Source organism: Epinephelus fuscoguttatus, linkage group LG20, assembly GCF_011397635.1.
Source record: "Epinephelus fuscoguttatus linkage group LG20, E.fuscoguttatus.final_Chr_v1".
Classification (NCBI taxonomy): Eukaryota; Metazoa; Chordata; class Actinopteri; order Perciformes; family Serranidae; genus Epinephelus; species Epinephelus fuscoguttatus.
In genome coordinates, this window is record NC_064771.1 from 1769835 (window position 1) to 1797291 (window position 27457).

A 27457-nucleotide genomic window follows, 5' to 3' on the forward strand; every position below is an offset into this window, starting at 1 on the left:
ACTGTTTGTTCAGTCATTGTGTATATAGACTTTACAAACATCAGATTAGTCTCAACGGTGATATAGTGACGTGAAAAATGTGATATATACATATATAGCTAAACTCAGCAAGGTAAACAACAAGGCGATTCCCATTTACACAGTGGTAAGAGTGCTGGACTTGAAGTGTTGCACAAAAAAATGGAAGCTGGCTGCGTTCTGTTTTGCCTCCGTGTTTCCGTGAAAAATAAGGTGGATATGGATGAGGAGCTCTTTGAAAGGAGGATGCGGAGGCAGAGAGAGGGACAGCTGGCCAGAGAAGAACAAACCGCTGCACGTCCGAGAATAGATGCTAACTGGTGGTGTTCTTGTGGACAATGTTCCACTATGCCTTTGTTGCTCCGAGTGGGATTTGAGGCCAGGAGATACACGACTGGATGGCTCCAGAAATGACTGTCTCACAACTACAGAAGATTTCACTTCTATGATCAACCGGGCTGTTTTTTTCGTGTCCCGAAAGTAAGCTGGAAGACCCAGCCAAAGCCTGCAGGACCGAACGGACAACTTTTGATTGAGTAAGTAGCCTACACACATGCATAAATTCTTTATTTTCCTTGAATTGGTTTGCTTGATAAGTAAATAACTATGAGAATTTACATTTCTTTAGTTTCTTCTCATCGCTTGTGTAGAACGGCTCGCACACGGCACTTCTTAAGCAAAATGTGAATTTATTATTACATAGTGCTCAGTGACAAAAAGTGAGAAACAGTAAGGTGAACGTTTCGGTGGTAAAGAGGATTGTCTTTACGAATTGCCTCTTTTTTTTTTTTTTTTGCAGAGGTTAGCAGGTCAGTATAAATGACCTGGATGATGATGACAAGCAACTCTAGCAGTTCATAAAAACATATTGGTGAAATGAACGAGTTTCGCGGCAGATAATGTGTTATTAAGAGCCTCATTGTCGGTGCCCCGAACATTCCCACTATATGGCTGTACGCGGATCTTGCGGATCTAAATATCTTCCGAAGGACTCCAAATGATACCAAACTTATCTGGGTGAGTAAACAACCGTATTTAATGCCAGAAATAAGGTCCAGGTTGTAAAAAACGGAACTTCCCCTTTAAGGGACTGTTCTTAACTTATCAGAGGAGGAGGAGGGTGGCTGGTTGATTTTTATTTTATTTATTTATTTTGACCCCCCCCCCCCTTATGTTAATCACTTATTGATGCTGTTTTTTGAAGTATGAATAAGTCAATAAGTAATTTATTCCATTGAAATATCATTGATGTATTATAGAAAAGTGATTAAACTTTTTAGAAATGACAAAAAGCACATCTGCCTAATTTTTGGCGTGGTATCGTGATACTACTCAGAATCGTGATACTTTCACTGGTATTGTACTGTGGGTCCCAAATTTGGTACTGTGACAACACTAACCTGCAGTGGTGTTGATAGGTAAGCTGCATTGTGAACATTAAAACCGTGATGAAATCGTTGTCACATGACTTTACTTATTTTACATATTTTCATGTACCCAAATTCATGTATATGTGGAATATTTCTACAGACATTTCTGCAATCACATTGCACCATGTTTCTGTTTTTTTCCCTGATAACGCTACATTCTGATAATGTGATTGTGCCACTGATCACTACTGTATTCATTTATTTCGATGATGACACAATGATGTTTTACTGTCCAGTGAATGCACTGTGTGTTGAAAAAAAGATAATAATAATAATAATAATAATACTACATTTTATTTGGGGGCGCCTTTCACGTCACCCAAGGTCGCCTTAGAGGATAAAAGACATTATTAAAACAAAACATCAACATAAAAACAAGTGTAGTGCACAGTGTCCAGTTAGAGTGAATATGCCTGTTTGAACAGGTGGGTTTTGAGCTGGGATTTGAATGATGTGATGGAGTCTGACTGTCTTATGTGTGGGGAGAGGGAGTTCCAGAGTCTGGGTGCCGAGCAGCTGAAGGCTCGGGCACCCATGGTACTGAGGCATGAGGTGGGGATGGAGAGGAGTCCAGCAGAGGTTGAGCGGAAGGTGCGGGAGGGGGTGTATTCCTGAAGGAGGTCACAGAGGTAAGTGGGGGCTAGGTTGTGGAGAGCTTTGTAGGTGAGGAGAAGGTTTTTGTAGTGGATGCAGTATTGTACAGAGAGCCAGTGAAGTTGGATGAGAACAGGGGTTATGTGGTCAGATGATTTGGTGCAGGTGGTGATCTAAGGCGGCTGAGTTCTGAATGATCTGCAGCCTGCTGATGAGTTTGGTGGGAAGGCCAGTGAGGAGGGCGTTGCAGTAGTTGATGCTGATGTGACAAATGAGTGAACCAGGATTTCAGTGCTGGATTGGGAGAGTAATGGGCGGAGTCTGGAGATGATGCAGAGGTGGAAGAATGCAGTCTGGGTGATGTTTTGAATATGAGGTGCAAATGAGAGTGTGCTGTCCAGATGTGAAACAGGAGAGTGCAACACCAGTGATCCCAATGCCAGCCAGGCGGTCCAGGAATAGTGGGTGGGAGATGGTGTCGAATGCTACGCTGAGGTCCAGGAGGATGAGAATGGTGAGTGGTCCGGAGTCGGCTGCACGGAGGAGGTCAATGGTGATTTTGACCAGGGCTGTTTCAGTGCTGTGTTTTGGATGGAAACCGGATTGGAAGGGTTTGTGGTTGTTTGTGTCGAGGTGGGTGTGCGGCAACCACCCTTTCAAGTGTTTTGGAGATGAAGGGAAGGTTGGAGATGGGCTAGTAGAGGTTAAGGTCAGCTGGGTCAGCACCGGGTTTTTTCAGGATGGGTGTGATGGCAGCAAGTTTGAGAGTGAGGGGTACAATACCAGTGGTGAGGGAGGAGTTACTTATGCTGGTGATCATGGGGGAAATGGACAGCAGACAGGCTTTGACGAGGGAGGTGGGAAGAGGATCAAGCTGACAGGTGGTGGTTTTGGCTTTACGGATGAGTTCAGAGATGGTGTGCTCTGTTGCCGGGGTGAAGTTGGTGAGGGAGCTGATGAGAGGTTGGCCAGTGGTGATCATCCAGGGTGAGTCATTTGAGGAGGTGCAAGATGAGGTTGGTGAATGGTGTTGATTTTGGAGCTGAAGAATGCCAGGAAGGCAGTGCACTGATCAGTGGAAATATCTGGAGAGAGGGTTTTAGGAGGCTGAAGTAGGTGGCTGACTTTTGAGAAGAGGACTCTGTTGTGACCTGTACTGGTGTTGATGAGGTTGGAGTTGTATGAAGATTTGGCAGTGGTGAGGGCGTTCTTGTAGTGGTGAAGGTGCTCCGAATACATTTGCCTGTGTACAGTGAGTCTGGTCTTTTTGTACAGTCGCTCCAGTCAACGGCCTGTGGCTTTGAGCTGGCGGAGGTCAGGGGTGAACCAGGGAGCAGTGTGTGTGAATGAAACTGAGCGGGTTTTCAGGGGGGCCAGGGTGGTGAGGGACGAGGAGAGACAATTGTTATAATGAGTCACCAGGTCAGCAGGGGAGGAGCCTGGAAGAGGGCTGGGGTACGAGCTGATCAGGGTGGAGAGATCTGTGGTGTTGATGTGTTTGATGTTTCTGAAGGAGTTGGTCCATTGTTCTTTGGCTTTGTGTAGTTGGGTATGAATGTCAAAAAGTACAGCTTTGTGGTCAGAAATGGGGAAATCGGTGACAGCAAGGTTAGTAGGAGTGATGTCAGTGCAGCAGATTAAGTCTGGTATGAGGCCTTTGTTATGGGTTGGGAGGTTGACATGTTATGTGATGCCGAGACAGTCCAGGACGTGAAGTAGGGGTGTAACGAATACACAAAAATCTCGGTTCAGTACGTACCTCGGTACACAAGTCACGGTTCGGTTTTTTTCGGTACAGTAATGAAAAAAATAGACAACTATTAAATATCTTTTACTTATTGGTAACCTTATTAAAACATACCACCACAGCAGTCAACTCTTTTTACACAATTTTTGAATGAAACAAACACATATAAAATCCTGCTTTTTCACAGTTTGAATGAAAATAGAAATATAAAAGCGAAAAATAAAATCCTGCTGTTTTTTTAAAACATTTTTTGAATGAAAAATATAAATATACATTTCTGCTTTAACAGTTTTACTAAATTAAAATAAAAAGTATAGTGCAGCTGGTCAGCTTTAAAGCCTGCTCAGATTCAGTTTTACCAGGAACTTACTTAGCTTTCCCACTTTGTTAAAGTGCAGTAAACAAAACATGCTTATATTTAAAGTGCAACTTAAACAATTTTACTCAACTCCAATGGCGTTGATTATTTCTTTAGCGCGATGGTCAGGGAAACGCTTTCTTTTTAAACGACGACGATATCATAGTTTGCACCAGATTGCTTTTTCTAGTCGCGCCAGTTAACATTCAAACTCGGGTGGTGTCGCTTTAGATGCATTAGCATGTTAGACGTGTTTCCAAGTACATACCCGACCGCTGTTCTGCAGTGTCTGCACACTGCTTTTGTCTTGTCAACTTATTTATTTCCATCTTCGTATTTTACCCTGAAACCAAAGTGTTCCCAAACGGAGGACTTAAGGTTTGCGGGTGGGTCTTCAGGTTCGTCAGGCTCACTTACCATGTTGTCAAAATGCGAGAATGCGCTGCACAAAGTGAAAGCGGAGATTTATGGTTGGACTCGGTCCGTCACTCAATTATGTCCGTCGGGGAACTAGATATTTTAAATGGTTCGGCGCGCAAAAACGGAATTAAAATAAAACAACATAAAATAAAATAATATCCTGCGCCCAATAATTCGGTACAGGGTCGTGCCAAACCGAAAGTCGCGTACCGAACAGTTCGACACAAATACATGTACCGCTACAGCCCTAATGTGAAGTCATTTGCAAAGATATTGGATGGGTCGTCAATGTGGATGTTGAAATCGCCGAGGAGGATAACAATGGGGGACATTGCACATACAGATGTTAGTAGTGATGTGAATTCATTGAGGAAAACAGTGGAGGGTTTTGGTGGTCTGTAGATGGTAAAATGATAGTGGGTTTGGGGCCTGTGAGTTTTACAGCTAAACCAGGGGCGGAAATCCCAGGGGGGACAGGGGGGACAGGGGAGACATGACTCCCCCTTCAATAAAGCCATACCCCCCTAGAATAATTTGAGCCACAATTAATAATTTTTGAACAATGTAGTAGTATTTATTAAAAGCACAATGTAAGCGGTGCTCATTACAAAAGCGCAATAATATGCTATTTAAATCTTAAAAGATTTAGTCACCCCGCTCCCATTCCTAGTAGTGGTATATCCCACACTCTTTCCAACGGGCGGGGCTAGCAGCCGTTAGTACTTGGCAGCAGTTGCAGCGTGTGGCTGGACCCAGCTGCCCACATCACGCGGGGTAAGATGTTCACTCACACAGATACAGTTTAACTTACACAAGTTACAACACATCCCATTTACTGTTACAACAAGCCCCAGGCCCAGGCTGATAATATAAACTGTCTGCAACATTTCTCCTGCATTGTTCAAAAGCCAGAGTTTCGTGATAGTCAGAGAGGACAGGAGAGAAAGAAGAGGGAGAGGACAGGACAAGAGCAGTCAGTGACGGAGCGGCTCGTAGTTAATATCTGTAGGCTACCTGTCAGTGAGACACACATGAGACGTGCAGTTTAACTGACGAGGAGCGGCCACTACGTGCGATTATTACGCATGGTTTTGAGGTGCACAGCGTCATATCTCACAGCACACTGTTTATAAACCAGTTCACCAGTTTAATTGCAGGAAATGTTTATCTCACTGTCGGTAAAAACAAACGAGGAAAAAAAAAAAACAAAAAAAAAAAAAAACGGTTTGCTCCTAAAGCCAGCCAGAGACGAATTCCATTCCACACACCTGAGCCAGATGAAAAAGAGGGAGAAAAGGAGAGAGATCGAGTTTCGGTCTTTGATGAATGAAGCCTTATTTTGCTGCTATTAAACAATGAGAGACATGTTTTCTCCATTTACTTAAAAAGCATAAATATTCACACTACCGCGCATGGGGAGACAGAGACCTGCTCTGCTCCAGACACACTCAGCACCTTGGACAGCACGGCGCACCTGACTGTTGTCGTTGTGTACATGTTTATCATTTTGTTTTAAATCTGGACATGTGCAGGTGGACTCAGCCAGTACTAAGAAAGGTCCTATGCCTGCCTGTTGGAGAGACAGAGAGAAGATTAAAGTGTCAAATTGCAAATCATGTTTAATTTTCAGATACATCTTCAACATACAAGAATACAACCATATAATATAAAACACACACACTACAGTTTGTCAAAAACAAAAAAAGAAGACAAATTCTATTGAGGTTAGGGATGCATGGTTTTGGATTTTTTGCAGATATCAAATATGCCAATATGTAACTGTTACCAATACCAATATGTCCACTTTTTTTCTCGACCGAAATTTAGTGATCATCAAGTCTCATCTGTAGTGGAATCAACATCATATTATGCATGCATACTCTTATCATGATGGCCCATCAACACATGGAGACATTAACCCATTTAGACCGGAATACACATCTATGTGTATATCCCTTTAAGGACGGGATACCCATGAATGAAAGGGATTAAGGACGGGATACCCATGTGTGTGTATTTCCACGTTATCGTCTTTTTCGAGGCATGTGACTGATGATATGCGCTACGATTGGCTGAAACCCCACGTGGGTGAGTGCAAGAGATGTCTATCTATTGGTCAGTGAGGTCACGTGCCAAAAAAGGTTTCGTGATTAGTCAGAATAGGCCAACAAAGTAACGTAAAGTCCTCCTTATTGGTTGAATTACACGTGTAGCATGCTTACACCCGACCCCTCCCCCGTTTATATTTTCTGCCAGGAAAACAGATCGGTCTTTTGACAGCTGTCAATCATGGAGTCAAGCGAGGGGAGCGATATTGACGTGGAGCCCATGAACCAAGCTGATCTTTCGGATGAGGACATAAGGCCGGATCAGAGTCAGTGGGATCCGATAGATAAACTCATGTCAATATTTGATGACAGCAACGATGATGGCATGGGGCCCAGTGGTGATTTTGTCGGGTGGATGGGGGAGTGGACGTCCAGTCCGCGGAAATTTGTCACCCGTGTGGAGAAGAAATTTAAGCGTGAGACGGGGCCAAAGATACGAGTCCCAGAGGGAGCGACCCCAAACGAGGTCTTCTCAAAAATTTTTACCGAGGAGCTGTGGGACAGGCTGGTGACGGAGACGAACTGTTATGCGGAGCAACAGAGGGCCGCCACAACACCGACTTCGCCCTCACATCTGGGCAAGTGGACGCCGGTCACCGTGGCCGACATGAAAACATTCATTGGTCTTTGCCTCACCATGGGGATTTTACAACTACCCACCCGCCGCGACTACTGGAGGCAGAAAAAGCCACTTTTTCAGACGAAGCTGCCCGACTACATGTCCAGGGACTGGTTCGCGCAGATCTGGAGGTATGCCTAATAATAACTTTATTTATTTATATTTTACTAGCTAATGTTACTACTACTAAATTACTTTAATGCATGTGGGGTCACTGGGTTACTTTTATGCATATGTTAGGGCAGTAGTAGGCTACTCAATAGGCGGACCGCGGTTCGCATCCGGACCGTGCCACAACTATCTGCGGACCCTGGGCAAATTATAGAAAATTATACTTTTTTTATACTATACTTTTCTCCCGCTTTTTCCCCCGCACTGCTGGCGGCAAGAGAGCCGGCCCCGCTTGCTTTTTTCCCGCTCTGGTGTGTGGTGTGGACAGGATAGCTGGTAATAATGTTACAGAGCTCTCAATTAGCAGCAATAAATAAATAAATAGAAATACAATGATAATATATGATTGATGATAAATAAATAAATAGCAGCAATAAATAAATAGAAATACAATGATAACATGATTGATGATAAATAAATAAATAAATAAATAAATAGCAGCAATAAATAAATAAATAGAATTACAATGATAATATATGATTGATGATAAATAAACAAATAGCAGAAATAAATAAATAGAAATACAATGGTAAACATGATTGATGATAAATAAATAAATAAATAGCAACATTAAATAAATAAATAAATAAATACAAATTCAATGATAATATATAATTGATGATAAATAAATAAATAAATAAATAGCAGCAATAAATAAATAGAAATACAATGGTAACACATGATTGATGAAAGTTTATGATATCTGAGGTTGACTGTCATGATTTTTGATAAAAAGAATAACAATAATAAAAACGATAGCTCATGGTACTAACAACAGTAATAATAATTACGTCATTCAAATGTCCAGATACCTCCACCTGGAGAACAACGAGGCAGACGAGGTGGACCACTCCGACAAGCTCTGGAAGGTTAGGTGGTACCTGGACTTCCTGACACGCCGGTTCCAGGAGATCTACAAGGTGGATGGCAATGTGACGGTCGACGAAAGCATGATCAAGTTCAAAGGGAGACTGGCCTTCCGCCAGTATCTACCTATGAAACCCACTAAGTGGGGGATCAAAGTATGGGTGATGGCAGAGAGCTCGACCGGGTACTGTGCAAACTTCCAGGTCTACACTGGGGCCACGAAAGAGAACGGAGCGAAGAAGAAGGGAGAGAAGGGCCTTGCTCATCGTGTGGTGATGGATCTGGCTACACCCTACCTCGGGACCCACTTATCCATCTATATGGATAATTTCTACTCGGGCATAGAACTGTTCAGTGAGCTGAGCAAAAACAGGGTGAAGGCCTGTGGCACCATTCGGGCCAACAGGAAGGGACTCCCCCACAAACCGTCTGGCCTGAAGACCCATGAGTACCAGGTGGCCCAGAAGGACGAGTTCACCTTCTGCACGTGGCAGGATACCAAGGTGGTCCAGGTGCTCTCCAACTTCCATGACCCCAAGGAGAGAGGAGTGGTGCTGAGAAGGAAGGAAAGGGACATCCAGACCCAGGTTCCTGTGCCTGTTTGCCTGGCCGACTACCAAAAGCATATTAAGGGGGTGGACCTACTAGACCAGATGGTAGGCTACTACATCTTCAAGCACAGGTCCAAGAAATGGTGGTGCCGGCTCTTCTTTTTCTTCCTCTCTGTCAGCTGCTACAACGCCTTCGTCGTGGCAAAGAGTGCTGGAGCAGCGAAGAATGGCCTGAAGGACTGGATGGAGGACCTGGCTGGTGAGCTGGTCACTGATGTCAGAGCAAGGAGTGCTCCTCAGCTCGCCCACCAACCATCCTTAGGCATCCACGACCATGAGAAGCTCTTTTCTCCCAAGAGGGAGACTTGCATTTTGTGTGCAGAGAAGCCTGGCCGTCCTGCAACAGAATATGGATGCCGACAGTGCAACAGAATATGGATGCCGACAGTGCAACAGAATATGGATGCAGACAGTGCGAAGTGCCCATGTGCCGCAAATGTTTTACCGCACACTGCAGGAGAAACTAGTATCACACAGCCCCACACACACACACACACACACACACACACACACACACACTTATTGATCTTGCAAGTGAAGGTACTGTGCAGGTGTGAGGGTGAGTGTGTGTGTGTGTGTGTGTGTGTGTGTGTGTGTGTGTGTGTGTGACACACATGCACACACACACTCTCACCCTCACACCTGCACAGTACCTTCACTTGCAAGATCAATCACCCTCAAACACAGTATGTGGATTATCAAGTACCTTCACTTGCAATATTGTGTGCAGGTGTGAGGTTGTGTGTGTGTGTGTGTGTGTGTGTGTGTGTGTGTGTGTGTGTGTGAGACACAGATGCACATATATTCACTCACCCTCACACCTGCACACACATATACACACACTCACAATATTGCAAGTGAAGGTACTTGATAATCCACATACTGTGTGTGAGTTGAGTGAGTTAGGACTGACAAACACAAACATACACATTACACACCATGGACTTGAGACTGAGACTTGAGACTGAGACTTCTTTGTTCATTGTATATAGTTAACTGAATCACACACACTCTCCTCTCTGTCATATGGTTGTCTGTTATTGATATTTTTGTTGTTGATTGAGTTTCTGAAAATCTAAGTTGAAAACTACAGTAAACAAGTAAGTACAAATAAAAGCCACACTTGTAAGCTCTCAAATGCTTTTTATTTCATGTTTATATCTGCTCCAGAGCCTGAGAAAATAAGGTTTTAGTAGGCGAGGTCAATTTTTTTCCATTTTTCAGAATATGCTCAGGATTAGGGATTTTATACAGGCTTTATAATGCCTTTTTTCCCAGGCGAGATTAGGTCTAAATGGGTTAAACAAAACGCTTTTCAATGTATGTAATATTCATTTATTGTGCAAAATAAGAAAAAGCATGTTGGCCGATTCCGATGCCAAAATGGGCTGATACTGATGACATGCCGATATCATCATGCATCCCTAGAATACATGTATTGTCACACAAATTACTTTCTTTTCTTTGCCGATATTATCAGCATGTTGGCTGATTCCGATGATTTGCCAATACTATCGTGCATCCCTTAACAATACAAGCAGATTTATTGAAAGGTACAGTCATTAGCTGTATCTCTTGAGATACAGCTGAGCTATTGTGTTTGGAGTGCTGCAGCATGCTTCACAAGTTTGGGAAACCAATGCTTCCCATCAGATAAAACACAAATGCACTGACTTACACAAATGTGCCAATTTCTACTATTTCTAGGATTGGACCATGCAAAATTTTGAAGCTGGTTTAAACTCATACACCAGACCAGCAAAACCTGAAATTGACCCAACTCTACCTATTTCTGTCAACCTGTTGTTAGCTGAGGTTCCTCTGCTGTTTAGTGCCCATGTCTGTTGTTCACTGGCCTCTTTAATAGTTAAAAAACCTTTCTTTGGTTTCAAACACCACACAAAGTGACTGTCGACCAGTCTTCACAGTCATCGTATGTAACAAGTCAGTAACACTCCTCTAGGACAGCTGTATGGTGGAATTTATCCTGTTGAGGACCATCTTTGACAGCTTTACACATCTTTTCTGACAGTTTACAAAAGGTGGCTGAACCAGAAGTCTGTTAAAGAACTTTTTTTTTAAACTTTGTTGGTACAAATAACTCCTTGCTGCATGTGCTGTGCCAAACATAGTAGGCTTGTGGGGCAGACACCAAGTGCCTGGTTTATCAACAGTAACTGAATAAATCCTGTACAAGTAGGCCTACAGGTTTTAGTCAAGAAAAGGAACATGTCAACATCAAGTCAACATCTTCTTACAGGCTTTGTAACCAAGTTTAATAACAGTCAACACCTCCTGCAACTAGTTACAACATGACAAGACTGTAAATATTTTATGAAAAGTTTGCTAAAGCCTGCGTATCAAAAAATATTCTGCCTGAGAGCTAACTGATGCCTTCATCAACTGGAAAAACCAGTGCACCCAGTATTTATGTAACCACAAACATATTCACATGATCACTCAGCAGTAAATCTATGTAAGCACATCACACAGGTGATAGAAACTGAAGGATGCAACCTTGGGAAACTGAAAGGGGGTGGTAGTTTGGGTTGTGGCTAAAATACACTAGTTTCTGTTTATTATGTCACAAGTCTGAAGACAGGGCAGAAGGGCCTAGCGTCTAGCTGATGTCATCATCAAAACTGCAATTAGCTGACAGATAGTGCTGCACAATTTGATAAAAAAGTGCAATCGTGATTTTGGTGGACAATATCGTGATTTGCGATTGCGATTACAATATAATAAGTAAACGGTATCATGAGGCTTGATTCAGTGTTTCCCCTACATTATATTAGGGGGGCACTGACCTAGGGCTGCACGGTATATGCGGTAGACGGTAGAAATGATATAAATTTGGCCCACGGTAGAGATTTGCGCTCTACCGTCCTATCTAGGGCTGGGTATCGTTTGAAAATTTTCGATACCGGTACCGATACCGATACCTTCACTTCGATACCGGTTCCTGAACGATACTTTTTTCGATACCAATTTTATAAGATCAATTCTAACAAAAACAAAATTACATTACATATTGCACAAATCTTGAGTTTTATTTTTCGGCTTTGGTAGTTTTCCACTCCAAGCAGTTTTCTTACAGAAAAATTAAACAACAAATAATTTCCAGTGCAAAAGAACACTTGCAAACAAGTGACAAATCAATCTAATATTCACTGCTACATATTTTTCACTTAACAGTTTTTCTTCAGAACAATCAACATGTCTGCTTTCTCAGGACACAGACAGGCCCGCTCCTGGCTGATGGTGTCCCCAGCAGTAGAAAAAGTGCGCTCTGAGGGTGTGGATGATGCTTGCACACAGAGATACCTGGTTGCCAAGTCTGATAGCATTGGCATATTGTCCCTCGCATTCCACCACCAGGTTACTGGATTCACTGAGGTTAGGGTAGATGGCAGACCTCTGTACCGCTGTATCTCTTCCTCAATCTTCTCTGTGGTGCTAAAAGTGTTCTCTTGTCTTATTTCAACTGCCATGTCCTCATCGGCAAATAGCTCCTCAAGGGCAGAAAGCTTTGGCTTCTTCTGGAAACAAGAAGAAGAAGAAGAAGAAGAAGAAGAAGAAGAAAGACAATCAGAATAGATGCCAACAAGTTATTTTTGTTCTGAAAATGAAATGGGGGGGCAGGATGTCTTTGTATGTTTTTATTTTACCAGTGTTGTTACTGCAGCTGTACAGTCTTCATCAGAAGAGTTGTCATCATGGTCACCAGCTGTCCTTTCAAGCTCCTGCTCCATCTGCTGGGCCTGGGTCACACCTTTATTCTGTATTCAATAGATTATGGGAGTCATATAAACTGATGTACGATGGAAGAGAAATAAAATATAACAAATAACATAATAATATAATATAATAAACAATAACAAAAAACACCTGTTGTGAGATCCTAGTTACCAGCTCCTCTTGTAGTCTTGTCCACACTTCATCGCCCACTTTCGTTTTGAATCTTGGGTCTAAGGCTGTGCCCTCCTCCAAGAACTGCCTGATGCTCTCATCCTGCAAGACAAAAAAATAGTATAGTAGTCAAATCTCTGAGTATACCTAATGAAAACAAACAACAAAAATCTACAGGGTTATGCTACATACTTGGTATCGTTTTGAGAGGTCACCCCAGATCTTGTCCTTGATGGTCTGTGTAAAGGAGGAGTCCTCATCAGTGACTGTGAAGTGATGCTGGAGTTTCCCCAAGATGGGCAGTATCTGGCCCAAAGTTGGACTCCTTTCAGCGGAGATGCAGATGGTTGAAGTACAGAGTATCTTCATTACTCTGATGAACTGTTCTGCCTTTCTATAATCATCATCAGAAAGTCTCTCCAGTCTGAAAAAAATACACACATTGTTTTATTAGCTAGACCACAGGCCAGCACATTAGTTCACACTGATGAAAGAATGAGGTAATAACAATGCCCATCCTTATCCATACCTGTCCTTCTCCATTGATTTTTTTTAGCCGAGGGTCCATGGAGGCTGCCTGGATGGCAGGAAACTGCTCCAGAAATCGCTCCACCATCAGGAACAGGCTGTTCCACCTGTTCTTCACATCCAAAATGACAGCATGTTCAGGAAGTCAGTCAGTGTGTGTGTGGTTGTCAAACTGGTTGTTTATTTGTAGTAATAGTTCAATAATTTATTTAGCCAGGAATGTTGCACTAAGTTCACTGTATTTTTATTTACACTTACCGAGAAGACGCTGCTTCTCTTTAAGGACAGGTTTAGCCAAGCTGCACCTCTTTAACCACACCACCATGGCTCTGATTCTTCCTGCCCACTTTGAGATGACAGGTATGGTGTACAGCTTTTGAGCAGCAATGTTTAGTGTATGAGCAAAGCAGCCAATTTTTCTAATGCTCATCTTTTTTACTGCCACATCCATATTAGCTGCATTGTCTACAGTGATCGCAACAACTTTTTCTTTGATGTTGAATTCATCAAGAATATCCCCTATCTCCTCAGCTATTACATTCCCTATCTGTGATGTGTAGACTGCCCTGGTATGCAGGATTTTTTCCTTCATGGTACCCTCTCTCACAAAGTGGACTGAAACAGTCAAGTAGTGGTCTTGTGCCACACTGGTCCACCCATCCGCGGTCACAGCCACATCTCTGACGTCTTGCAATTCTCTCTTGACATTTCCCTTCTCTACTGCATACCATGCAGGTATGAGTGTATTTGACAGCATGTCTCTGCTGGGGGGCTGGTATCTGGGGTTTAGGGCTCTTATCATCTCCCTAATTGACATTAGAACACAAAAAAATCAACAAAACATTATCTAGACTGAGAGATAAAATTTTAACTGATCAACACTATCCTTTGCAGCTTATTTACCTCCACCATGGAGCCTCCACTGTAGAAAAAGGCAGCAAACCTTTAACAACAAAGTTTGTGACTGCCCTGTGGCACTCATCTTGTTTTTCTTTTGTCATCTTTCCTTTTTCTGCCATTGTGAATGGATTCACGCTGGCTGGCCTTGTCCCCCTCACACCAGGGTCAGAGGCTACTGTGAAGAGAAGTTAACATAACAGAGCCGTTTAACCAGCCGGCCCAATTGATAAGCACATCTTAACAAGCTAAGCTTTATCTGTTACTGTCAATCTCTAGTTAGCTTTTGATTTAGCCACAAAGCTACACACTAATAACGTAAGTTAGCATCACATCACAGTTTAACTCGCTGCACGATGCACGTATTAAATTGCAGTAACATAAAGTAAATTTACCTGTTGATATCCTAGACATGGCGTCCTCGTTGGTACTCTCAGATGAAGCGGAGTCCGGTGGTGGATATTTTGAACCAGGCCGCTCGGGCTCTGTAACGTCCACAGGCGGACTTGAATGCTGAGAGGAGGATGGCTGCGGTCCACTCTTCTTGCAGTCAAACACGGAGCAACTTTCTGCTCTTAAATTGATTCCGTGCACGGTCAGGTGTTTCATCAAATTAGTCGTATTGCCAGCCCTAGCAATTAAGACTTTTTTGCATATATTGCATCGCGCACTATTGGCATCAATCTTGTTAAAATGGAGCCACACTTTTGACCTCGGGCTCGGTGACATTTTTTAACCGTTTCGAGACACATACAACTACAGCTCACTATCACAACACAGACACGTGAACCCCGTCTGTGGGCGTAACCACAAGACGTCTCAACCACGTATTTTTCCTGCATGCCGCAATCACGTGTAACGTTACAGCCAATCACCGGCAGCAGTATCAGGTCTTCGTCACGTGATTAACCTCAGGGTACCGAAATTTGGCACCAAAAGACGAGGCGTGTTTCAATACTAGGTACTACCGAAGCATTTCGGTCGGTGCCACAAAAGAACCGAAGTTCGGTACCCAGCCCTAGTCCTATCGTCGATTATGTCATCGCACCTGCCTCAGTGTGAAAATGGCTGCAAGCTGGTTCACGTCCGTGATTTAGCGTAGCACGTGCAACATGTGTTGCTGGAGAACTTGTGAGTGAGTGAGTTAATGTCTTATGAACAGCCCCGGACTTCTCAGACTCTTTTAGCGACTTACCGCTCAGAGGGAACTCATTCAGTGTCTCCTCTGGCAGCAGCACAGCGTCTCTCCCTCTCCTCTCTCGCCGTGTGCACACGGGAGCTGGTTTTCGGCAAGAGAGTTTGTCATAAACCTTTGGTAATGTAAACTTATGTGACGCTAGGGGCTCCACAAAAAACTCCATATGTGAATGTGTGATAGTTGTGGTATCATAGCAGCCTGTCACAGGTTACAGCATGATGATTAGAGGAGAAATGGCAGAGCATAAAGGTCCAGGTGGAAAAAACACAACTCAGTCATTTAGGATTTTGCTAAAAGAAGGAAATTACCTTTTGATATAGATCTCAGGAGACATTTTGCACCATAGAGTACTGGGTTTTAATTTTTAGTTTTGAGATCTGCATTCTGCACAATAAATGCTCTAAAAAATACATTATATCTTTGCTTTTGTTGTTGGTTTTTATCAATTCAGCTTTGCTAAGGGACTACAAAACCCATTCAGAAACACTTCTATTATAACTTTTACACTTAAATTTATACCGCGATATATACCGTTACCGTGAAGGAATTCGATTTATACCGTTTATACCATAAATTTTAGGTCACACCGCCCAGCCCTACACTGACCTAACCTGACATAATTATTGTTAAGGACAGTGCAAATAATCATCAACAGACAGCTGTTACACACAGTCAAAACACACTGCTCGCACAGCAGCACAGCACGGCACCATAGACACACTCAGGGCCGAATTCACAAAAGGATTGCGTGGCTTTTGTGGCCGCTAAACCGGTAAAATGGAGCAAACAGATACCGTCTAATTCACAAAGCACGTATTTAAATAAGGTAATATGCATATATTTGGCAGAAAAATTGCCCCTTTCTATGCAAATGAGCCTCATTGATAAACAACGTCTAATTCACTAACACCAGCGCTAATAGCCACACGCAGTTTGAGTGAAGTAAATAACGTCTTTAGAAAGCTGGTGCAAACTGGATGCTCCTCTGTGGAAGCCTCTCGCCCACACTTTTCAGTGATCGTGGCAGCAGTGATTGTCTGTTAAATCAGTCTGTAAATAATATTTTGACATTATTATTATAATCATTATTACTTTAATGGCATCTGAAGATATTGATGCGTTGAACAGGTGACAGTCTGCGATCGTTCTCAAAACGCACTTCTGTCACGCACTTCAAAAGCAACTTTCAATAATTTATTTTACGAAAGGGGGGAAACAAACATGAACAAAAACGGTTCCATAATTCATATGAAATTCAAAGATAATGAAAAAACAGCTACAAGTGAGAGGGAATAGTGATAAAGTGGTCAAACTTGGTCAAATCCACAGCCTCAACCCATCCAACACTGTTAGCCTGACTCACCAGCAGACATCACTAGGCTACATGAGGGTATAAAGTATTCAGTACTTTGCCAAACAAAGTCTGCCACTGTTCTGCTACGGTGTTCTTGGCGCAAAGCCAGCATTTATACTTTGCCATACATGTGTGGCTTATTGCAATCAGGGGCAAACTGCACTCAGCTGCCAAACTTTGTGGGCTTGTTTGCGCTGGTATACAGTACAGGCCAAAAGTTTGGACACACCTTCTCATTCAATGCGTTTTCTTTATTTTCATGACTATTTACATTGTAGATTCTCACTGAAGGCATCAAAACTATGAATGAACACATGTGGAGTTATGTACTTAACAAAAAAAGGTGAAATAACTGAAAACATGTTTTATATTCTAGTTTCTTCAAAATAGCCACCCTTTGCTCTGATTACTGCTTTGCACACTCTTGGCATTCTCTCCATGAGCTTCAAGAGGTAGTCACCTGAAATGGTTTTCCAACAGTCTTGAAGGAGTTCCCAGAGGTGTTTAGCACTTGTTGGCCCCTTTGCCTTCACTCTGCGGTCCAGCTCACCCCAAACCATCTGGATTGGGTTCAGGTCCGGTGACTGTGGAGGCCAGGTCATCTGCCGCAGCACTCCATCACTCTCCTTCTTGGTCAAATAGCCCTTACACAGCCTGGAGGTGTGTTTGGGGTCATTGTCTTGTTGAAAAATAAATGATCGTCCAACTAAACGCAAACCAGATGGGATGGCATGTCGCTGCAGGATGCTGTGGTAGCCATGCTGGTTCAGTGTGCCTTCAATTTTGAATGAATCCCCAACAGTGTCACCAGCAAAACACCCCCACACCATCACACCTCCTCCTCCATGCTTCACAGTGGGAACCAGGCATGTGGAATCCATCCGTTCACCTTTTCTGCGTCTCACAAAGACACGGCGGTTGGAACCAAAGATCTCAAATTTGGACTCATCAGACCAAAGCACAGATTTCCACCGGTCTAATGTCCATTCCTTGTGTTTCTTGGCCCAAACAAATCTCTTCTGCTTGTTGCCTCTCCTTAGCAGTGGTTTCCTAGCAGCTATTTGACCATGAAGGCCTGATTCGCGCAGTCTCCTCTTAACAGTTGTTCTAGAGATGGGTCTGCTGCTAGAACTCTGTGTGGCATTCATCTGGTCTCTGATCTGAGCTGCTGTTAACTTTCGATTTCTGAGGCTGGTGACTCGGATGAACTTATCCTCAGAAGCAGAGGTGACTCTTGGTCTTCCTTTCCTGGGTCGGTCCTCATGTGTGCCAGTTTCGTTGTAGCGCTTGATGGTTTTTTCGACTCCACTTGGGGACACATTTAAAGTTTTTGCAATTTTCTGGACTGACTGACCTTCATTTCTTAAAGTAATGATGGCCACTCGTTTTTCTTTAGTTAGCTGATTGGTTCTTGCCATAATATGAATTTTAACAGTTGTCCAATAGGGCTGTCGGCTGTGTATTAACCTGACTTCTGCACAACACAACTGATGGTCCCAACCCCATTGATAAAGCAAGAAATTCCACTAATTAACCCTGATAAGGCACACCTGTGAAGTGGAAACCATTTCAGGTGACCACCTCTTGAAGCTCATCGAGAGAATGCCAAGAGTGTGCAAAGCAGTAATCAGAGCAAAGGGTGGCTATTTTGAAGAAACTAGAATATAGAACATGTTTTCAGTTATTTCACCTTTTTTTGTTAAGTACATAACTCCACGTGTTCATTCATAGTTTTGATGCCTTCAGTGAGAATCTACAATGTAAATAGTCATGAAAATAAAGAAAAAGCATTGAATGAGAAGGTGTGTCCAAACTTTTGGCCTGTACTGTATCATTAGCGCAATATCCTTTGTGATTAGGACGTTAAGACGGAGCGAACTGCGGGTGCAAATGAAGTGCAATTCAAGGTGCTATCAGTGGCCGCAGTTCATTCTTTGTGAATTCGGCCCTCAGTTGCCTGTGTTGCGTTCAGGTGTTGTCACGTAAATGATGAATTCCAGCAAGTGAATAGGCCGTAACACAGCAGCTTTATACGTTTGTTATGGAGTCCGTGATTTCCCTGTGATACTTACAAATGTTTGCATAATTGTGCTTTGTTTTATGAGGCTCTGGCGGCTTTCAGTTGTCTCTTTGTCTTTAACGTTACTTGGCTTGGCTTTCTCTTGCGTGCATTCTTCCTACTTTTCTCTGTGCTGTCTCAAGTGCTGACATAGATTGGTCGTGTTGTGGCGGGACATGGTGACTTTTAAACTTTTACACAACACGTCTTACTGTTCAACGTTGCCATACCTGAATCCAAAGTATCGCCATATAATAGACCAACACAGCCTGTTTATGGTCGTGCTCATGCTCTTCTTCAGCGTCTATGTTGGTCACAGTTGCACGCTGGGTGGTCACCTGACCATACGTGCTGCACACACCAGGATAACTTGTGGGCGTAATGTCAATAAACTCCACACACTACAGGAGAGGTAGTCACGTTCACAGGCACAAACGTTAACATTTATTTACATTAAATCACAAATTGCAGCCTGTTGTGCGGTTATGTAATCGCACAGCCTGACATCGCGATTGCAACTGCGATTAGATTAATTGTGCAGCACTACTAACAGACAACAGGGTTTAAGCTAACTTGGATAATGTTAATCATTCATTTAGCTGGCTATCTATGACACTGGCTAAAATAACAACCATCAGATTTAATTAATTCTATAGCAAAACAAAACTCTTGGCTTTTGCCTGCCAAATGTGCTGTACAAGTCATTGTGAATATTAATCTACATAGGTTTTGTCAGAGCAGTGGTACTGTGAAATGACTTACAAGTTTGTCATTACTACTGACAGTCAATGACTGTAACACAGAAGCATTGTTGGGATGTCCATTAGGGCTGTAGTCTCCTGGTCGACTAGTCGACTATTTGGTCGCTATGCTGTCGTCCAACTAAATTTTCATTAGTCGAATAATCGCCGTGTTACTTTCATAAGGAGAAAAGTGCTACATCAATAGCGTTCCAGGATTAATCCATTATTTCCTGCGGTGGGGGCGACAGGCTAAGTTACCTGTGAAAATGGGGCTGTTTTCCAAACACCCCCATTGTTGACAGAAAGTTGAACTCGTCCACCCTCAGCTCAGCGTCGTGGTGACGCAGACCTGTCAGTTTCTGTTTACTGACACCATTTCCCTCAGTGGAAACAAAGCTTGTATTTACTTGTACTTCACAGATAAGAAACAATAAATTGTGAATACAGTAAGGCCTCCATTAAAATAGCATTTCATGTCTTGTGTGTGATTTATCCTTCAGGGATTTATACTTCGGGATTTATCCTGGCTTCATATGAGCAGAGGAAATCTCCCCTCGCTGTTTGGCTAATGTATACCATGTAAAATGCCATAGGCTGGTGCTAAAAACGTTAGCATGTTGTATTTGCTTGGAAAACATGTTTAGTATTAGACAGTTGTTTTGTCGGTGAATGTTGTGAGTTGTAATGTAACCCAAAATATGTACCATTACCTTTGTTGAATGCTACTGTTGTCCCTGGCTTTGTATGAGAAGAGGAAAAGATCCCCAGATGCTAAGCTAATTTATACAATGTAAAACGCCATTGACTTGTGCTAATAACGTTAGCATGTTGTATTGGTGGGGGAAATGTGTCCAGATAAAGACAAGTGTTTACCTGTCAGTTCTGCAATTTATAGTGAAGCTGATTTGCGTACTTGTATTTGAAATTGTCTCTATTAAGCCATGTTTAATGTGTGTTTTGAATCAACTATATAAATAAAGTTTGATTTGAACTAAACTTTATAGCATTTAACACAGTCCTCCACCGCCCACTAGTGTTTTGGAGATGTAACTGAAGAGTGACACAGACACACCACCACAGAAGTAAATATAACGTGCTTATTTTTTTTCCCCCAAGACTAATCGATTAGTTGAAGATTATGTGCGACTTTAGTCTACCAAGATTTTCTTTGGTTGACTACAGCCCTAATGTCCATGGTGATTGTCCTGTGTCTCAGCTGACTTGACTTAAAATGAAAACCCTGAATCTCCAGGCAAACAACTGCAGTTTTGGCTAAATCTGCTTATACACAGCCTTGTTTTTCTTAAGTTATGCTCCACACTGTATGATAACCACTGAATGTTTATAGAGTTTAATCTAAGTCAACATTATCGTTAGGGACTGTACTTTCTGTATGACAGGAGGGGGGTGGCAGGGATGTGACAATAGCCCTTTTTAGATAGGAATTGTGATAGGAACTTTTTCAGGGCAATGGGGGGCATGAGCAAGTAACAAAACGTGTGGCTCAGCACGTGACATAAACAGTGACGTGGGAGGGAAGCCGCGGCTAGTCAGGCGGCAATTCTCTTGTAAATCGGCTCGTTCTTAACCATTTTCGTCATCTGTAGGTTAATGGCCTCTTCGTTTGCGAGTGCAAGGAGGGTGCGCAATGCCTTGTCTCCTCAGTTGCTCATCTTTACAGTGTCTGTAAGGTTTGTGTTTCCCTCTTGCTACTAGCTGCTCGCGTATTCCTATCAGCTCTTTCCTGTTTATCCACCGCCAGTGGGTCGCACGTGCTGTGTCATCAACAGCTCCTCCCACAAGTCATCAACAGCCCCTTCCGTTGCAGAAGGCCGCCTCGGTCTGTTTAAACTGAAAGTGTTCCGCCAATATGACTACCCTACAAGGTGGAAAATTGGGCGCCTCAGATCAACTCACCAATCCGCCTCTGTGTGTATAAACACTCGCAGCTGGCCGGCAAAACAGCCCAACATTCACAGAAAAATCTGGCAGTGTATTAGGGGCTTTTGCTGATTTTTTTTTTTGTTTGTTTGTTGTTTTTTGTAAATTTGACCGTCACCAGTTACAAATATTCTTCCTTGAGTCTCCCTGAGTGACTGGCGGAGTGACTTTTCCTCTGCCATGAATCAGTTATTAGATTTTGAAACCGTACCCTTTGAATTTTAAATGAGATGTAGAATAAAGTGATTCTGATGAAATATCGCTGTTTAAAGTTCAAATTTATACTACTACTTTATATTACTAAAATCTGCCTTTTGAATTCTGCCTCATGTTTCACTCAGTATAACTGATTTATTAAATCAGCAGTTAAAGAAACGTGTAAACTGTGTTGTTCAGACAGACAAGCAGAGCATTAGCTAGTAAACATCACGTTTATTCACTTTACATGGAGTTATAATTAACCCTGAATTATGATAAATGTTAAGTCAATGTGTTGACGTCTTTACGAACGGTAAGAAATCACAGATCACCTTTTAAAAGGATAGATGTTTACTGTAAGCTAGCCTGGGCTCTGTTAAATTTAACAATACGCTAACGTAGCAAGGCACTTTAACCACTAACCAATGCCAGGGATGACAGAGGAATGATCACATTATCCTGTCTGAGGTGTAACAAGTGGTGTGTTCAACATTTTCTCAGTCACTCTAGAAAAGAGGATTACAGGGTATATGCAGGAATCCTGAGGTTAATTTCAATACCTTTTTAATACTTTTTTAAGACCTTCCAAAAAAACCTGAAGACCTCATCCCCACTTCAAGCTGTCGTTAGCAGAAACGCATCTTTAACTTACTAAACAGTTGTAGTTTGCAATTAAATCTATGGAGCACAAACATACAACAGAACTCAGATAAGATGAGAAGGAATAAAGTTTGAAAGAAAAAAAATAAACCAAAGGCAGGTTTATTAAAATACACCTTAGGTCATAACAAGTAACACAGCTCTCCAGCTCAACATCAACTATTCAAGGCCAACTTGCTGAAAACAACAACCTTATGGCTAGCCCCTTACATGTGGGATTTAGGGCTGACCCAAAAAATGCGAAGCTTCAAAGCTTCGTTTGATGGCATGGAATTCGATTGTGAAAGAAAAAAAAATCGAATATTAGGCCTTTTTTTCCTACCGTTTTTTGGGGGGACATTGAACGCAACACTAATCATGCCGTCCATTTACGGTTGTTTTTTCCCCTTTAGCCATATGTAAACTCAAAGAACGAGAAGCAGTGTCTGTTAGGCATATAAGATTTCATGTTCCAGTTCCAGTTTGTGTTTTTAATTGATTGATTGTTTTTGGTTGGTTATTAAAAAAGAAAACATCTCCAACAAGGAAATAGAAAGCCCGACATGCAATGAATGGAGACCTATTATCCTGCTTGAAAACTGACAACTAAATTCTTTCAACAGTGTGACTAAAAATAATGATAAAATAGATTTTACTGATGTAAAACAATATGCTGGTGGTGACATTTTCCACTGGTCCGCTGTGCTCTGAGGACCGAATTCACAAAAAATGAACTGCGGCCGTTGATAGCACCTTGAATTGCACTTCACTTGCACCCACAGTTTGCTCCGTCTTCACGTCCTATTCATAAAGGATATTGCGCTAATGATATACCAACGCAAACACGCCCACAAAGTTTGGCAGCTGAGTACAGTTTGCCCCTGATTGCAATAAGCCACACATGTATGGCAAAGTATAAATGCTGGCTTTGCGCCAAGAACACCGTGGCAGAACAATGGCAGACTTTGTTTGGCAAAGTACTGAATACTGTATACCCTCATGTAGTGATGTCTGCTGGTGAGTCAGTCTAACAGTGTTGGATGGGTTGAGGCTGTGGATTTGACCAAGTTTGACCACTTTATCACTATTCCCTCTCACTTGTAGCTGTTTTTTCGTTATCTTTTGAATTTCATATGAATTATGGAACCATTTTTGTTCACGTTTTTTTACCCCGTTTCATAAAATAAATTATTGAAAGTTGCTTTTGAAGTGCGTGACAGAAGTGCGTTTTGAGAACGACCGGAGACTGTCACCTGTTCAACGCATCAGTATCTTCGTATGCCATTAAAGTAATAATGATTATAATAATAATGTCAAAATATTATTTACAGACTGATTTAACAGACGATCACTGCTGCCACGATCACTGGAAAGTCTGGGCGAGAGGCTTCCACAGAGGAGCACCCAGTTTGCACCAGCTTTCTAAAGATGTTATTTACTTCACTCAAACTGCGTGTGGCTATTAGCGCTGGTGTTAGTGAATTAGACGTGTTTATCAATGAGGCTCATTTGCCTAGAATGGGGCAATTTTTCTGCCAAATATATGCATATTACCTCATTTAAATACGTGCAAATAACACCGGAGCACCGAGACGCAATCTGCTTGGCAGCGCAGTTAGTGGAGCATTTCACCCTCTGCGCGTGCTTTGTGAATTAGACGGTATCTGTTTGCTCCATTTTTACTGGTTTAGTGGCCGCAAAAGCCATGCAATCCTTTTGTGAATTCGGCCCTGAGTCTGGTGTCAATGACACATGCTGCTCTGAGTTGCGCACATCTGTCTGCTTGCGCTGCAGTGTGCGCCGAGGGTTTTAATTTTTAATGTTAAATCAAAAGTTAAACACTACTTATCAGCAACCAGAAGTGCTTTTTCGTTTGTGAATATTTTTATCTTAATTCTAGGCCTACCCTTTCGCCATAATTTTTAAGTTATTAACTTTTTTGGACTTTTTTTTTTCGCTCAGCCCCCACCCCCAGTGGCAGTCCGAGTGTGTTTACCTACACATCATTGTTTGTAATAGTCGCGAGGAGGAAAATAAATCATACATTCATGGATACTTTTTGTCAAAGCTTGAATGCCAAGAAAATTTAATAGCCTACTTCATAAAATCGCAATTAAGAATTTTCAATACTTTTTAAGGGCCTTAATTTTCCAGCATTTGATTTATCAACTTTTAATACTTTTTAAGACCCCGCGGACACCCTGGATTAGCGTAACGTCAGTGTACTATAACCACTGGAAAACGCCAGTTTCGGTTCAGCGCTTTAAGTTGCGCCCAAAATTCAGGCAAGGTATCATGGGGGCTAGGAATAAGGTAGATGCAACCAATTAAATTTGTATGCCTCTCCCCAAAGCCAAAATTTATGTAAAAAAAAAAAATAAAAAAAAAAAAAAAAAGGTAATAATAACCCCCCACCCCCCCACCCCCAAACTAACAGTCCCTTAGTTTTAAGTTGTCATGGGTTCTTATCTAACATGACGTCAGTTAAACAAGCTAGCTGCCTTAACATTACCTACATTTACTGAATATAATGTCTGCAATGCCACCAATCAGTCAAGCTTTTCAACTCACAGTAACGTTAGTTAATTAACTTAGCTAAGACAGAGATAAGGATAGGTAACAACTAACAAAAATGGTATCTTGCTGACGTACACTGAGGTAAATACAAACATGATACCAGCCTAATGCAATTTGGACTCGGAAGTGTTTTTAAAGGTTCCTAGTAAATAATGTCTTAAGAATTATATCTGCATGGTACAAGTACAGGCAAGTTCAAGATAACAAAATTTACTCACCTAAATATATGTCCCCGAAAGATCCACTTCCGATTTTTCTGCCCAGTCGGTATCGGTTGCCCACTCTCAGCTCCATTTCGCTTCTAGCAAACGTTGGCTCCTTCAGTTGCCTCGTTTGTACCTTAGCAGTACCTAACAATGAAAAGCTTTTAGCCGTTTGTTTACGTTACCTTGGCAAATAGTCCACCTTATTTTACTGATTTCCAACCCCTTAATTCACATTCCCCCGCCCCCAGGATCCCAGTACCCACTGTAACGATGCAAATTTCACCATCCTTTTTAAATCTTTCTGAGAAACGAAGACATATAATATCGATGCCGTCCGATAGTGTAAAACGCGTAGATTATGCTCTTCGTATTTTGGGGATCATTATTGCCCAAAAACATAAGGATGGAGACGGATTTTATTGGTAGACTTATCCCTAATCGCACACAGCTTCTCCCCACTGACGGGTTATTTTCTTCGACCGTGAAAGCTGTCATTCGCTGCTGACGTCACTTCCCCTAGCAACGACTGGGGTCAGGCAAATCCAAGAAAACGTTGAGACAGTATATCTGGAGGATTATGGTTTTGATAATAAAGTTAAAGGTTTCCTTTAAAATCCTGCATCGAAGAAATCCAGTTAAAAGACATGGAAGTGATTCAGACTTCGTATTGAATATTCTGGTTCTTTCTGTAAATTAGAAGATGAAACACCCTGCCTTTTTTAAAATCACTGTATGTATACCAGAATATTTCGGGTGGACGTTTTACTTTGTATAAGAAGGAAAAACTTGCCAAACTGTTCAGTTACAGAAAAAATACAGTATATACTGTAAATAATTTATATATATATATATATATATATATATATATATATATATATATACGTATGAACTTTTCCATCAAGAACTACAATACGGCCCCACAGTAATTCCTTGAAAATTAAAAGGCAATAAAAACTGTTTGATAAATACCATATTAATTAATGATACAGTATTCTGAATTTATCTATATATATTTTTATATTATTCATATATTTTTTCTCTTTTCTTTAATTTTGTTCTTTCTCTATGTAATAATATCTAATAAAATATTAATTTTGTCCATTTGTCCCCATAAAGAAGCACAATATTAAAGTCTTAAAGATTTATACTGAGACCAAGTCCACAATTAAGCAATATCACATGAGAGGGAGTGACGTTGTACTGATATCGTCACGGCTGTGATTCGGTCGTAGGCACGAGGCCTTATTTATGTAACGTAGACATGGTGCGCCAGGCACTTACTCTTTATACACATTTATCTGCACATTTCCATTAATTGTGCAGCCGGTGAAATAAGTCTCTGGTGACTGCATGGTGGACTGTCGCTTTACAGGCACAGCCGACTCTGCCTTCTGATCTGACAGTATGTTGCTTTTCTCCACGTCATTGAGCTCCGCTGATGAAACACTGACAAACCTGGATGTGTACTCAGATGGATTCAGCTTCTCCTCTCCCTCATCTTCCTCTGATGACCATTCATAGTTCAATTCAAAACTTATTTTAGGAAATAAATCCATATTTTTGGCTGTTTGACAGTGGATGAATGAATTAGCCTACAACGCAACTGCTGACCTAACTGACACTAACCGTCAGTTTTGATTTGATTGTTGATTGCAATCAGCTGTGAGGCGGAGTGATACATACACAGTGAAATAACCGTGATGTTGTACTCCAACATCGTCACGGTTTTACTGTCTCTCGACCAATCAGATTGCAGGGCCAGAACTAACTGTTGTTTAATTTAAATATTAATAACTCTATTGTTTACTTATTAGAAGTAGTAATGGTATACTATAATGCATTACATGGGTGGACATATGTAAACAGTGTCAGACACACACCCAGCCTTACATAAGTGACTACAGACATGTTGACTGCTGTGCCATGCAGGGCTGATTCAGCCAAACAAGGATGAAACCTATTGAGGTCCACAGGACACATGTGCATATGATCTCAGATCTCATGGTCTCATGATTTCAGATAAATACAGCAACAAGTGTGGCTTTTTCAAAAAACAAAACAAACAAAAAAAAAACAAAAACAGAAGCAACAGCAATAAGCAAGTGTTGACTATAGTGCAAGAATTGCTGTCGATCATTTTAAACCAAATCAAAAACACTCAGTAAAAGAGTTCCCAGTTCATGTCTTCAGCTGCGCCACATGTTCTCTTTGTGTTGTACATGAACAGACGTGTTAACAAATAGTTCTCTGCTATGCATAATATGG

The 27457-nt window shown here is 41.8% G+C and overlaps 2 protein-coding genes across 9 annotated transcripts in view; both read right to left on the minus strand.

Moving 5' to 3' along the window:
• The window catches only part of csnk1db (casein kinase 1, delta b), a 70393-nt gene extending 44714 nt beyond the window's left edge, over positions 1-25679 (minus strand). For 2 of the 3 annotated variants that reach the window (XM_049563915.1, XM_049563917.1), the window contains exon 1: positions 25205-25449. In XM_049563915.1, coding sequence (XP_049419872.1) covers positions 25205-25280 — 76 coding nt within the window. In that variant the 5' untranslated portion in view covers positions 25281-25449. The other variant, XM_049563916.1, reaches the window with a different exon arrangement.
• On the minus strand, positions 9671-17011 carry LOC125881009 (E3 SUMO-protein ligase ZBED1-like). Of its 6 annotated transcripts, none has more exons than XR_007448179.1 (8): positions 14673-17011; positions 14284-14455; positions 13639-14186; positions 13382-13492; positions 13045-13276; positions 12832-12954; positions 12612-12722; positions 9672-12479 (listed from the first exon to the last, which is right to left on the minus strand). XR_007448179.1 is itself a non-coding variant. In XM_049563921.1 (7 exons), exons 3-7 carry the CDS (start codon positions 13393-13395, stop codon positions 12132-12134), a joined length of 831 nt encoding a protein of 276 aa, XP_049419878.1. In that variant the 5' UTR covers positions 13396-13487; positions 13639-14186; positions 14284-16485; the 3' UTR covers positions 9671-12131. The 6 variants fall into 6 exon arrangements, 3 of the variants coding, with proteins under 3 accessions (XP_049419878.1, XP_049419877.1, XP_049419879.1); XR_007448180.1 differs by having other exon boundaries at positions 9674-12482; positions 13382-13487; XR_007448178.1 differs by having other exon boundaries at positions 9674-12482.
• Positions 25680-27457: the final 1778 nt, after the last annotated feature.

Coding starts and splice junctions, on each gene's coding strand:
- LOC125881009 (XM_049563921.1), bottom strand. Junction 12,955..13,044: donor ACCTCTCAAAACGATACCAA/GTATGTAGCATA, acceptor TTTGTCTTGCAG/GATGAGAGCATCAGGCAGTT. Junction 12,723..12,831: donor TAACTAGGATCTCACAACAG/GTGTTTTTTGTT, acceptor TATTGAATACAG/AATAAAGGTGTGACCCAGGC.